This window comes from Chiloscyllium plagiosum, unplaced genomic scaffold, assembly GCF_037043375.1.
Source record: "Chiloscyllium plagiosum isolate Xiang-an unplaced genomic scaffold, Cpla_swu_hap1 HiC_scaffold_5, whole genome shotgun sequence".
Taxonomy (NCBI): Eukaryota; Metazoa; Chordata; class Chondrichthyes; order Orectolobiformes; family Hemiscylliidae; genus Chiloscyllium; species Chiloscyllium plagiosum.
Genome location: NW_028270143.1, coordinates 85,401,297 through 85,415,591, shown reverse-complemented (window position 1 = coordinate 85,415,591; position 14,295 = coordinate 85,401,297). Strand labels below are relative to the sequence as shown.

The 14,295-nt window shown below is 41.4% G+C and overlaps 1 protein-coding gene across 5 annotated transcripts in view; it reads right to left on the bottom strand.

The window, feature by feature from the left end:
* The window catches only part of spag6 (sperm associated antigen 6), a 208,789-nt gene that overhangs the window by 67,546 nt on the left and 126,948 nt on the right, over window positions 1–14,295 (bottom strand). For all 5 annotated transcript variants that reach the window (XM_043690439.2, XM_043690438.2, XM_087987398.1 and 2 more), the window contains 2 exons: window positions 9,909–10,114; window positions 8,028–8,201 (listed from right to left, as the gene is read on the bottom strand). In XM_043690439.2, the coding sequence (XP_043546374.1) occupies window positions 8,028–8,201; window positions 9,909–10,114 (380 nt within the window). The remainder of the gene's footprint in view (window positions 1–8,027; window positions 8,202–9,908; window positions 10,115–14,295) is intronic.

Genomic DNA, 14,295 nt, shown 5'->3' with positions numbered 1-14,295 from the left:
AAGGCACAATTAGTAAGTTTACTGATGACACTAAAATATGTGGTGTTGTGGACAGTAAGGAACGTTATCAGAAATTGCAGCAGAATCTTGGTCAGCTGGGGAAGTGGGCCAAGAAATGACAAATGGAGTTTAATATAGATAAGTGTGAGATCTTGCATTTTGGAAAGTCAAATCAAGGTACAAGTTACATGGTGAATGGTAGGGCCTTAAGGAGTGTACTGGAACAGAGGGATCTTAGATTTCAGGTTCACAGTTCTCTGAAAGTGGAATCACATGTAGACAGGGCAGTGAAGAAGGCTTTCAGCATACTGGCATTCATCAGTTAAGGCATTGAGTATAGAAGTTGGCAGTTATACAGGACGTTGACGAGGCCACACTTGGAATATTGTGTTCAGTTTTGGTCACCTTGTTATAGGAAAGATGTTATTAAACTGGAAAGAGTGCAGAAGAAATTTACAAGGATATTGCTTGGACTCAATGGTCTGAGTTAGAGGGAGAGGTTGGACAAGCTAGGACTTTTTTCTTTAGAGCAAGGGGGGACCTTGTAGTGGTATGTAAGATCATGACAGGCATGGATAGGGTCAATGCTCTCAGTCTTTTTCCCAGGATTGGGGAATTGAGGACTCGAGGGCATCAGTTTAAAGTAACAGGGGAAAGAATAAAAGGGAACCGAAGGGGCATTTTTTACACAGAGGGTGGTATGCATATGGAATGAGCTGCCAGAGGAAGTGGTTGAGATGGGTACATTAACAATATTTAAAAGGCATTTGTAAAAGTATGTGGATAGGAAAGGATTAGACGGATATAAGCCAAGTGCAGGGAAATAGGGTCTTGTGTGGATGGATATATTGATTGTCATGGACCAGTTTGGGCCAATGGGCCTGCCTCCGTGCTGTGGGACTCTATGACTTTATGAGGCTACTTGTCCTTATCGCTTGTTAACAGCCTCATTAACTGCAAATATCACTTAAATTAATGTGCAGCGTCCTATCCTACTACCTGCCATGAGGAAACAGATGTTAAGGATTTGCAACTTGAAAGTCAGTGCAAGTACCTAGTGAGCTCAGTTTATCACTTGCTCCATCTACACTTCTAGTTACCTCAGGAAGGCAGCCAACATAATCAAAGACCCCACCCACCCCAAATCTCTTCCAAACTCTCCTGTAGGGCAGAAGAAACAAAAGCTTAAACATGTATCAACACATTTAAGAACAGCTTTTTTCCCCGCTGTTATTAGACTTAGAACATAGAACATTACAGCACAGTACAGGCCCTTCTGGCCTCGATGTTGCACCGACCTGGGGAATCAATCTGAAGCCCATCTAACCTACACTATTCCATTCTCGTCCATATGTCTATCCAGTGACCATTTAAATGCCCTTAAAGTTGGCAAGTCTACTACTGTTGTAGGCAGTGCGTTCCACTCTCCTACTACTCTCTCCTATACCTATCACCCCTCAATCTAAAGCTATGTCCCCTCATGTTAGCCATTGCCATTTGCGAAAAAAGGCTCTCCCTGTCCACCCTATCTATCCCTCTGATTATCTTATTTGTCTCAATTAAGTCATCTCTCAACCTTTTTCTCTCTAACAAAAATAGCCTCAAGTCCCTCAGCCTTTCCTCCATACCAGGCAAAATCCTAGTAAATCTCCCCTGAACCCTTTCCAAAGCTTCAACGTCCTTCTTATAATGCAGTGACCAGAACTGTATGCAACACTCCAAGTGCGGTCGCACCAGAGGTTTGTACAGCTGCAGCATGACCTCATGGCTCTGAAACTCAATCCCTCTACCAATAAAAGCTAACACACTGTATGCCGCCTTAACAACCCTATCAACCTGCGTGGCAACTTTCAAGGATCTAACCTGGACACTGAGATTCCTCTGCTCATCTATCTTACCATTAGCCCAGTACTCTGCATTCCCGTTACTCCTTCCAAAGTGAATCCCCTCACACTTATCCATATTAAACTCCATTTGCTACTGCTCAGCACAGCACTGCAGCTTGTCTATGTCCCTCTGTAACCTTCCAAATCCTTCGCCACTACCCACAACTCCACCGACCTTAGTGTCATCTGCAAATTTATAAACCCATTCTTCTATGCCCTCATTCGGGTCATTCATAAAAATGACAAATGGCAGTGGACCCAAAACAAATCCTTGGGGTACACCAATAGTAAGTGAACTCCAGGATGAATATTTCCAATCTACCATGACCCTCTGTCTTCTTTCAGCTCGCCAATTTCTGATCCAAACCGCTAAATCACCCTCAATCCCATGCCTCCATATTTTGTGCAATAGCCTACCGTGAGAACTTTATCAAACGCCTTACTGAAATCCATGTATACCACATCATCAGCTTTACCCTCATCCACCTTCTCACCTTTGGCCACCTTCTCAAAGAACTCAATAATGCTTGTGAGGCACGACCTACCCTTCGCAAAACCGTATTGACTATCCCTAATCAACTTATTCCTTTCTAGATGATTATAAATCTGATCTCTTATAGCACTTTCCAACACTTTACCCACAACTCAAGAAAGGCTCACTGGTCTACAATTACCAGGGTTGTCTATACTCCCCTTCTTGAACAAGGGAACAACATTGCTATCCTCCCGTCTTCTGGCACTCTTCCTGTAGACAAAGACAACATAAAGATCAAAGCTAAAGGCTCGGAAATCTCCTCCCTGGCTTCCCAAAGAATCCTAGGATAAATTTAATCCAGCCCAGAGGACTTACTTATTTTTACACTTTCCAGAATTGCTAGCATCTCCTTCTTATGAACCTCAATCCCATCTAGTCTAATAGCCTGTATCTCAGTATTCCCCTTGACAACACTGTCTTTTTCTCGTGTGAATACTGACGAAAAGTATTCATTTAGCAATACCCCATCTCCTCTGACTCCACGCACAACTTCCCATTCCTATCCTTGACTGGCCCTCATCTTACTCTAGTCATTTTCCAGGGCTGCACGGTGGCTCAGTGGTTAGCACTGCTGCCTCACAGCACCAGAGATCGTGGTTCAATTCCAGCCTCATGTGACTGCCTGTGTGGAGTTTGCACGTTTGCATTGTTTCCTCCCACAATCCAAAGATGTGCAGGTTAGCTAAATTGGCCATGCTAAATCGTCCACTGTGTTCAGGGATGTGTAGGTTAGGTACATTACTCTGGGATAAGAGTAACAGGGTAGGGGAATGGGATACTCTTCGGATGGTCGGTGTGGGCTTGTTGGGCCGAAGGGCCTGTTTCCACACTGTAGGGATTCTATATCTATTTTATTCCTGATATATCTATAGAAAGTATTAGGGCTTTCCTTGATCCTATCTGCCAACAACTTCCCAAATCTCCTCCTGGCTCTTCTTAGCTCTCTCTCGTTAGGTCTTTCCTGGCCAACTTGTAATTCTCAAGCGCCCTAACTGAGCCATCACATTTCATCCTAACATAAGCCTTTTTCTTCCTCTTGACAAGAGATTCAACTTCCTTAGTAAACCATGGCTCCCATGCTCGACAACTTCCTCCCTGCCTGACAGGTAATTAATTATCAAGGATCTGCAGTAGCTGTTCCTTGAATAAGCTCCACATTGCAATTGTGCCCATCCCCAGTAGTTTCCTTCCCCATCCTATGCATCCTAAATCCTGCCTAATCACGTCGCAATTGCCTTTCCCCAGCTATAACTCTTGCCCTGTGGTATATACCTATCCCTTTCCATCACTAAAGTAAACATAACCGAATTGTGGTCACTATCATCAAAGTGCTCACCTACCTCCAAGTCCTATACCTGGCAGGGTTCATTAATCAGTACCAAATCTAATGTGACCTTGCTCCTTGTTGGCCCGTCTACATACTGTGTCAGGAACCCGTCCTGCACACATTGGACAAAAACTGATCCGTCTAAAGTACTTGAACTATAGTATTTCCAGTCAATATTGGAAAGTTAAAGTCCCCCATGACAACTACCCTGTCACTCTTGCTTCTATCAAGGATCATCTTTGCTATTCTATCCTCTACATTCCTGGAACTATTCGGAGGCCTATAGGAAACTCCCACTAAGGTGACCTCTTCTTTCCTGTTTCTAACTTCAGCCCATACTACCTCAATAGACGAGTCCTCAAACGTCTTTTCTGCAACCGTAGTACTGTCTTTGACTAAATATGCCACACGCCCCCTCCTCTTATACCATTTTCTCTGTTCTTACTAAAATATCTAAATACCGGAATCTGAAATAACCATTCCTATCCCTGCTCTACCCACGTCTCTGAAATGGCCACAACATCGAAGTCCCAGGTACCAACCCATGCTGCAAGTTCACCCACCTTATTCCAGATGCTCCTGGTGTTGAAGTAGACACACGTCAAATCAACGTCTTGCTTGCTGGTGCCTTCTTGTGACCCTGACCTCACTACTCTCAACCTCCTGTATACTCGAACTGCAATTTAGGTTCTCATCCCCCTGCTGAATTAATTTTATATTCTATATTCTATGTACAGGACTTTGGTTGGGCCACAGCTGGAATACTGGGTACAATTCTGGACACCACACTATATTAAGGATGTGATTGCATTGGAAGGGTTGTGCAGATGAGATTCACCAGAATGTTTCCTAGACTGGAGCACTTCAGCTATGAAGAAAAGCTGGGTAAGCTCAGGTTGTTTTCTTTGGAGCAGGGAAGGTTTGAGGGGGGGAGCCCTGATAAACGTCTATAACATTATGAGGGGCACAGACAGCTTGGATAGAAAACAGCTGTTACCCTCAGTTGAAGGGTCAAAATCAAGGGAGCACACATTTAAAGTGAAAGGCAGAAGGTTTAGAGGGTATTTGAGGAAAAGTATTTTCACCTAAATGGTGGAGGAAGTCTGGAACATAGTGCCTAAGACAGTAGTTGAGGCAGGTAACCTCACAACCTTAAAAAAAAGTATTTGGATGAACATGTGAAGTCTCATAACATTCAAGGTTATGGGGCTAATGTGGGAAAGTTGATTCAGTGTAGGTAGAAGTGTATTTTGGTGATACAAATTTAATGGACCAAATGGCCTCTTCTGTACAGGATGATTCTATGATCCCTCCTATTTCTGGGGCAGCTTCTTTAACTAATATTGCAATCACCCTTCCCTTTTAATCCCTTTCTCTATCCCATTTGAAAGCTCTCTAGCCAGGAATTTTCAGGTGTTATTCCTGCACTCCCTAACCAAATGTTTCTGCAATAGCTATGATATTATTCTTCTCGACATCTTCAGTTCATTTGCCTTCTTCACTGGGCTCCTTGCGTTGAAGTATATATCACTAATCCTGAACATCTTTTTTTTCTGTTTTCTAGCCTTAGTTTCTTCAACAATCCATTGTAGCTTACTCACTTTCTGCCTTCAATTTCCAGTTGTGCTACCGTTCTTATTGAGTTTATATTCAGATTTATCATGGACAGAGTCTATCCCATCTAAATTGGACATTACATATTAAAAGTCTTTTGGTAAAATAAAACTTGAGTATTTCAGAAAAAAAAGATATATTTTGCTGAAGCTTTTCGTTTTGCACTCATCAAGACAACTTGCAAGAAATATTCATTCACAGGATATACCAAAGTAAAAGGAAAACCAACCTATACTTAAAAACTTGCAGCAGTTTCTGACATTTAAGAAAGCTGGTAAGGAAAAGCCAGGGAACTACAGACCAGTGAGTCTGATGTCAGTGATAGCTAAGTTGTTGGAAGGGATTCTGAGGGACAGGATTTACATCTATTTGGAAAGGCAAGGACTGATTAAGGATAGTCAGCATGGCTTTGTTCATGGGAAATCGTGTCTCACTAATTTGATTAAGTTTTTCAAAAGGTGACAAAGAGGATTGATAAAGGCAGAGCAGTGGAGTTGTCTATATGAACTTCAGCAAGGCTTTCAAGGTTAGATCACGTGGAATCGGGGGGAGTAGCCAGCTGGATACAAAATTGGCTTTAAGGTAGGAGTCAGAAAGTGATGGTGGTGGTTGTTTAGTGCAGCCGACCACTTCAACTCCCCCCCGCCCCCCACCCTCCACCCCCACCCCCAGCCTTGCAAGTCCTGGGCCTCCTCCACTACCAAATCCTAGCCACCCAATGACTGGAGGAAGAACACCTGATCTTGCACCTTTGGACCCTCCAACCATACAGATTCAATGTTGATAGCACCAGTTTCCTCATCTCCCCTCCCCCACCTTATCCCAGATCCAACCCTCCAACTCAGCACTGCCATACCTGTCCATCTTCCTTTCCACCTATCCACTCAACACTCCATTCTGACCTATCACCATCACGCCCTCACCTTCATCGACCTATTGCCTTCCTAGATACCTTTCTCCTAGCCGCACCCCCCTCCCATTTATTTCTCAGCTCACTTGGCATTTACAAACCCCCCACCACCACCCCCCACCACCACCACCACCACCACCACCATTCCTGATGAAGGGCTTATGCTCAAAACATCGACTCTCCTTCTCCTCAGATGCTGCCTGACCAGCTGTACTTTTCCAGCACCACACTTTTTGATTCTGATCTCTAACATCTGCAGTCCTCATTTTCTCTGTGTTTAAGCAACAGGGAGGGGCAGAATTGGCTGTGGCTATTTTCCCTGGAGTATTGGAGACTGAGGAGTGATTTTATAGAGGTTTACAAAATCATGAGGGGCATGGATAGAGTGAATAGCCAAGGTCTTTTTCCCAGGGCAAAGAGGCAACTTTTTCATGCAGAGGGTGATGTGCATATGGAATGATCTGCCAGAGGAAGTGGTGGAAGCTAGTATAATTACAGTATTCAAAAGGCATCTGGATGGGTACATGAATAGGAAGGGTTTAAAGAGATATGTGCCAAATTCTGGCAAATGGGACTGGATTGGTTTAGGATATCTGGTTGAAATGGACAAGTTAGCTAGAAGGGTCTGTTTCCAGGCTGTATGACTCTATTAGATGCAATTATGCAATGGACATTTGATAAATAATCCCAAATGTGTGAAGAATTAAACTGACAACCAAATTAGGATTGTTAATTGGGTTTATAGTGTGCTGCAATTGCTTGTACTTGAAGCCACATGTGTTAATACATGTGGTCCAATTCTTTATAGACTGAAAGTATATGTAGACACAGTATGTATGTTTAAACTTAACAAAATAGGTGACAGCTATTTTCTGGTTCACTGTTCAGGTCAATGCTGTGACAGAGTCAACCTGCCTGGGTTAAAATTTAAATAAAGTATGGCTGTTAACAATCAGTCATCATTAACTGGTGCATTCTCCATGGCAATGCCTCTACCAAGCATAGTCCATTTACCAACCATTTATCACTCTCCTCTCATATCATATAAATACTGCATTCCCTTTCCTTTGACGTAGTTATAATATTTAAGACATCTGGAGTGCTGTTTTTAAATACACTGATTGATCCATAGGAACAACTAGTATTATTGGCCATTGGAAAACGCAAAGATGGGAGAACTATAACAAATGTTTGTGCCTCCTCAGGGGCTCTGCAGTCACCATTTCTGTTCCCAGTCAGGTTTATACCAGACACTTCTACTCTCCTGTCAACCAAAGTGTAGTTTCTGCTCATGACCTATAAGATTCTTTGTTACTAACTTCTTGCTACTCATTACATGCTTGTGGTTTCCTTACTTTCAGCGCCCACCTCCTCTTATTTCCTGGACTTTGTGCCGAGTTTCCCTAGCCTCCCAGATGCAGTTTTCAAAATGGGACAATCTGCTTTCTGATTCCCGAACAAGCTCCCTACTCCCCTCAGGCAGCATCACAGAAGCTGAAGCAGTACTTTATAAATATAGATAAGCTGGGGCAAACATGATAAAAATCTGTTTTACCATAATTAGTCTGTACTCTAAAAATATATTTTCATATTGTGTGCCTTAGAAACGAATAAATGAAGCCATTATCGACTGCTTTAAAATACATAAATTTTTAAGTGCAAAATAATGTGAACTGTCACTATGCCCTATCTACAACATCCTCTGTGACAACCTTTCAGTTATTTTGCTGCACTTCTAAAATCAAATGGATTTACCTCAGGAGTGTGCTTGGCAATTTCCCGAATTAGTGTTGCAACATTTTTTTTCACAAATTCATCTGAGTCCTTCAAGCATGTTAGAACAGCAGGAAAAATTTCTGCTTCTACGACCATTTCTGCCAGATCCACCGAATGTTTTGCAATCTGACCAAGAGCTGAAAACACTTGACGCTATAGAAGATAAATAAGTAGCACAAGAGTTCAAATAGCTAAAACATTTAAATATGCAAAAACTGATTAATCATATGACAATTTAAAATAACCTGTTTAAAAATTTCAGCACTCACTGTATTTTATTTGAATAAATCATTATTCCTATCTGATTAATCATAATAGAACCCCAATACAGATTTATGACTATATCACTAGAGCATAGAACACAGAACATATAACAGTACAGCACAGAAATAGGCCCTTGAGCCCACCATCTCTGCATTGACCATGATGCCACTGCAAACTCATCTCATCTGCCTGCACATGGCTGGTATCCCTCTTATTCCCTGCCTGTTCATTTGCCTGTCTAAATGTCTCTTAAATGTTGCTACTGTATGTGCTTCTACCACCTCACCAGCAGCTTGTTCCAGGCACATACCACTCTCTGTGTAAAATATCTTGGCTCGCACATCTCCTTTAAGCTTTATTCTTCTCAACTTCTATCTATGCCCTATAGTAATTTATGTTTCCACACTGGGGAAAAAGACTCTGACTAGCCACGCTGTCCATGACCCCTGTAATTTTATATGCTTCTGTCAGGTCATCCCTGAGCCTCCAGTGTCCTAGCAAAAACAATCCAAGATTGTCCAGCCCCTCCTTATAGCTAATACATTCAATACAGGTAACATCCTGGTAAACATCTTTTGCACCCTCTCCAAAATCTCCACATGCTTCCTACAGTGTGATGACTAGAACTGCATACCGTATTCCAAACGTGACCTAAATACAGCTGCAATATGACATGCCAACTTTTATACTCAGTTATCAATGAAGACAAGCAGTTGTACACCTTCTTTAGCACCTTATCTGCTTGTGTTGCCACTTTCAAGAAGCTATGGACTTGCACCCCAAGACCAACTGTATATCCATGTTCTTAAGGATCCTGCCATTTATTGTATACTTTCCTCTTGCATTTGACATCCCAAAATGCATTACCTCACTCTTGTCCACATTAAACTCCATTTGCCAGTTCTCCTTCCAACTTTCTAACTGATCTATATCCTGCAATATCCTTTTACAACCTTCCTCACTATCCACAACTTCATCGATGCCTTTGCAGAACACCACTGGTCACAGACCTCCAGTCAGAAAAACACCCTTCCACAACTACTCTCTGTCAGTTATGACCAAGCCAATTTTGTAGGTCCAATGTGATTTAATCTTCTAGATCAGCATACCATGACAGACTTTGTTAAATGCTTTGGTAAAGTCTATGTAGGCTACATCCACTGCCCTACCCTCATCAATTATCTTTGTCACTTGCTCAAAAAAGCAATCAAATCTGAGAGGCGAAGCTGCACAAAGCCATAATGACTATCCCGAATAAGTCAATTTTGTTGTCCAAATGCAAGAAAATCCTATCCCTAAGAATCTTCTCTAATAATTTCCCTTCCATTGATGCTAAACTCACCAGCCTAAAATTTCCTGGATTATCCCCTTTGTCCTTCTTAAACAAAGGAACAACATTAACTAGCCTCCAATCCTCTAGGACCTCGCTTCTGGCAAAAGAGGATATAAAGATCTCGGTGAAGATTCACTTATTCGCTTCAAAAAGTACATTACTTTAACAATTAACTTATTTTTCTTCAACCTGTGATGCATCTAACATTGGGTTAATGTATTTATTAGCACAATGAGAACAATATATGCAGTATATATGCTCACCTTTAGTTTAGCATCAGGGTTTAGGATCATCTGAGCTAGGTGAGCAATGGACCCTGCATCCACTACAGTTTGAGCTAGCTCTGGGGATTGTTTAGCAATATCACTTAGTGCAGATGCTGCAATTCTTTTCAGTGGTACCTCTGGTTCCTGGATACAAAGAACCAGAAGAGGAACAGCTCCTGCATCCACCACTGCTTGCGACAATTCTGTGGGTCCAAGAAAAATAATTAAGTGAGTTTGGATAGATGACCCTTGAGCTAGCCATTTTTCACCCTGACAGATACAGCAAGAATAAAAAGGGACACATCCCCACCTCTACTGCATCTGCATTTCAAATCAGTCTGCCGAGCTTATAGAGCATGTGAATTGATCCATAGCTAAAAGGACACAGGTCAAAGGATAGGTCCCATTTACATGTGGCATGTTTTAAGCAGATTGGGTTGAAATGGTTTGTTATGCTGTTAGAAAAAAGACAAACAGACCTCAGCTGTTTAAATTATGACCTCTCTGAATCTTCAATACAACATGTTATACATATGGAATAAAGCAAACAGAAGTGGCAAATTTAATTGCATTGTAATTTACTCCTATTAAAGTTTTTGAAAGATAATACTCAGAGAAATCATTTTTGCTAACTGACTAAACTATTTTATTTTCTGGAGACAAACAAAATTTCCAGAATTTGACTTATGCTCATCAATCTGGCAAGAAGTGAACTAACTGGACCAGTGCCACACCATTTTTTTTGTGGGCCATATTTACAGTAGTTTTCACTCTTCAGGCTGTAAATCCACAGAACTGCACTGCTCTATTTTTGCTTCCTTACTTCTACAATTCCAATTGTTGCTTTCTCACTATCCCACTATGTCAAAAATTAATCAACTCAAACACATTAAAATTATTCTCCTGATCATGAATATCAAGTAATTACTGCTCTTATAAATGTGAATTTACACAAATGGCTAGTGCTGTTCTACGTGACATTACAATTATATTGTTTTAAGTGTATTAAAAAAGGCCAGAAGAATATCCTTTAGTGTCATGTGTACTCCAGTATAACAGTACAGGAGTACACATGAAAAAGTTTTACAATGGGTCCCTTTAATGGCGCCATCTGAGGTACAAATCTTGGATACAAAAGAGGATTTAAAGGAAAAGTAGTAGCATTACTTACAGTGTCTAAAAGATAAGTTAGAAATAAGATAGTTATAGCAGTGTTACAATACAGTACGGTAAAGAATTTCAAATAGCAGTAGTTCAGTACATGGTCTGATCTCCAGCACCAGGCACAAGTCTCCAGTCTGCTCCTCACCGGCACTCAGGAGCAACAAGTAAGTCGCACTGTACCGGATTGAGGTTAATAAAATAAATGCTGCATTTTTATTTCATTCAACCTACATGGAGGTGAGTATTCCATCTTTAGTTAGTATGAAGATCATACAAAATGATTCTGCATGCGGCAGCAGGAGTTGGTATGAAGTAAATAGTCAATGCAAGTTTGTTTTGGAAAGGATTTGACTTCTCATGTTTCTTTATTTAAAATTGATCAGGTAGAACATAGAGAGAAACACAACATTCCAGCATGCCTGGTAATACAGATTTGAAGGATTTACACCACCATATCTCATTCAATTTACAATGCTATTCCGCAATTGTATTTTATCTTCTTAAGATGTTAACAAAAGGAAAATCAGCTGCACTAATAAAAAACTCACGATATCAATTTAAAGGCTTCTGGTAATGGAAGTCACAAAAAATATTAAAAATAGAGACAATATAATCTCTTTACATTTGAAGTATACTTGGGCAAGACTTACTTAAAACAAATGTAAAATAATTCCTTCAGATGTCTGGATATAATAATACAAAGAATATTCTTGAGTGAACCAGTAGATAACTAGCAAATGCAAACTTTAACTAGTGTACTTTTTCAGAAGACTTCATCAGCACCAGGACAAAGTTTAATTTAAAAGTAATTCTTGCCACTCTTTCTTCTTTTTCTTCAATTTAGTTTACTGCATAATGACTAGAAGACGCATCATGTTACTCTGTGAGAATGAGAGTTGTTATCATTCTGTATTGCATGGCTATCATAAATGCTTCAGGAGTCTTATAGGTTGTTAATCACAAACAGACGGCAGAAGTGAAGACATTTCTAAAGCAAGACCTTTACCCAAATTAATGAAACTGGACATTTTGGGTCGAGTTTTCCCAGCTGCTGAATGACATGCACAACAGTGGCTTGATTGCTAAAACATGGCAAAAAATAAGATTTTGCCCACAAGACTTTAATGGTGAGATGAAAATTTTGTTAGTGAGCAGCAGAGGTCCATTTGCATGCACCAACATCTTATTATTACCTATTCTCGCCTCATTTATATGTAGTTTTGAATACTCCCATATGGCAAAAAGAAACCAACAGGCAACAATTCCTCAAATAAAAGTCAGCGCTGATGTCTGGCTGCACTAGTTGCCACTTGCTTCTCAGCCTTTCAATCTGGATAGCTGTCCCTAACACCTAAGGGCACACTCCATGGGAGAGACCACCTACACCCCCTTTCCATTGAGGTTGGCGTCAGACATGTGCCAGACTCAACATATCATTGGGGCAGAAAATAACAAACGCTGGAGACCACAGCAGATCAGACAGCATCCATGGAGCGAAAGCTAGCTAGCATTTCGAGTCTAGATGAAGAGGAGAAGTCAGCATTAATGCTATAGTTTGGGGGTGGGGATGGGGGTACTGGGGGTAATGTGTGTAGGGTGCCAATGCAGAAATGATTTTGATAGATCAGATTAAGTGATCAGAATGTGACAATGGCAGAACAATGGTGTGTCTCCTGCCAGACTTGACAGGGCAGGAAGTGGGATGGGAGGGAACATGATAACAAACTAAAAAAGAAAGAAATGTTCACAATTTAAAGGTGCTGAACTCAGCATTAAGTCTGGAAGGCAGTAGATGATGATGTGAAGGTGCTGATGTTGGACTGAGTTGGACAAAGTTAAAAGTCACACAACACCAGGTTATATTCCAACAAGTTTATTTGAAATTACAAGCTTTCAGAGCACTGCTCCTTCATCAGCTACCTGACAAAGGTACAGCACTTTGAAAGCTTGTACTTTCAAATAAACCTGTTGGACTATAACCCGTGAGTTTTAACTTAGTCTGAAGATGAGATGTTGTTCCTCCAGTTTGCGCTATGCTTCACTTGAACACTGCAGCATGCCAAGAACAGACATGTGAGCATGCGAGCAAGACGCTTTGTTAAAATGACCGACTAAAGGAAGGTCAGGGTCCTGCTTGCGCATAGACCAAGGGTGTTCTGCTAAACAGTCACCCAGTCTGTATTTGGTTTCTCCAATGAGGAGTAGGTCACATTGGGTGCAGCGAATACAATACACAAAATGGGAGGAGGTACAGGTGAAATGCTGATTCACCTGGAAAGACTTCTTAGACCTGTGGATGGTGAGCAGGGAGGAGGTGAAGGGAAGGTGTTGCACCTTCTGCAGTTACATGGAAAGGTGCCGTGGAGAGGGGGAGTGGCGTTGGTGGTTGTGGAATGAACGAGGGTATCCCTGAGGCAACGATTCCTCGAAATGAGATGAGAGAGTGAGGGGAAAATTTGTTTAGTGGTGGCCTTCTGCTGGAGTTGTCTGAAATGGTGGAGAATAATCTTTTCAATGCGGAGGCTGATGGGATGAAAAGTGAGGACAAGGGGAACCTGATCAGGCTGTTGTGAGTGATGGGAAGGGGCAAGGCCGAAAGCACAGGTGATAGATTGGATGCAGTTGAGGGCTCTGTCAACCATAGTCATGGATGGGAAACCACGGTCATGGAAGAAGCAAGCCATGTCAGCATACAGAACTTGAGTGTTGGTGAAAGAGGCATGCTGCAGAAGCTTTTCATCTTGCACTTATCAGATACAAAAACACCAAATTGCATGAGAAAGAGGTTACTGATTGGTTGGCAAATTGACTGTAATTGGTCCAGGTGTTTCCTGGTCCAGAATGCACCAGGAAACTATTGCTACCCTATGCTTTTATTTAGACATGCCTAGTTATTTTAAACATGATTTGGAGATGCCGGTGTTGGACTGGGGTGTACAAAGTTAAAAATTACACAACACCAGGTTATAGTCCAACAGGTTTAATTGGAAGCACACTAGCTTTCGGAGCGATGCTCCTTCATCAGGTGATTGTCTAAGCGTCGCTCCGAAAGCTAGTGTGCTTCCAATTAAACCTGTTGGATTATAACCTGGTGTTGTGTGATTTTTTAACTTAGTTATTTTAAGTGTGCCTGCAGTGGACATGTCCCTGATTATGAATATATTTAGCTCTTAGCAAGCAGAAGTGGACCACATTATAAGCCCAAATGGCAATTTAAAAT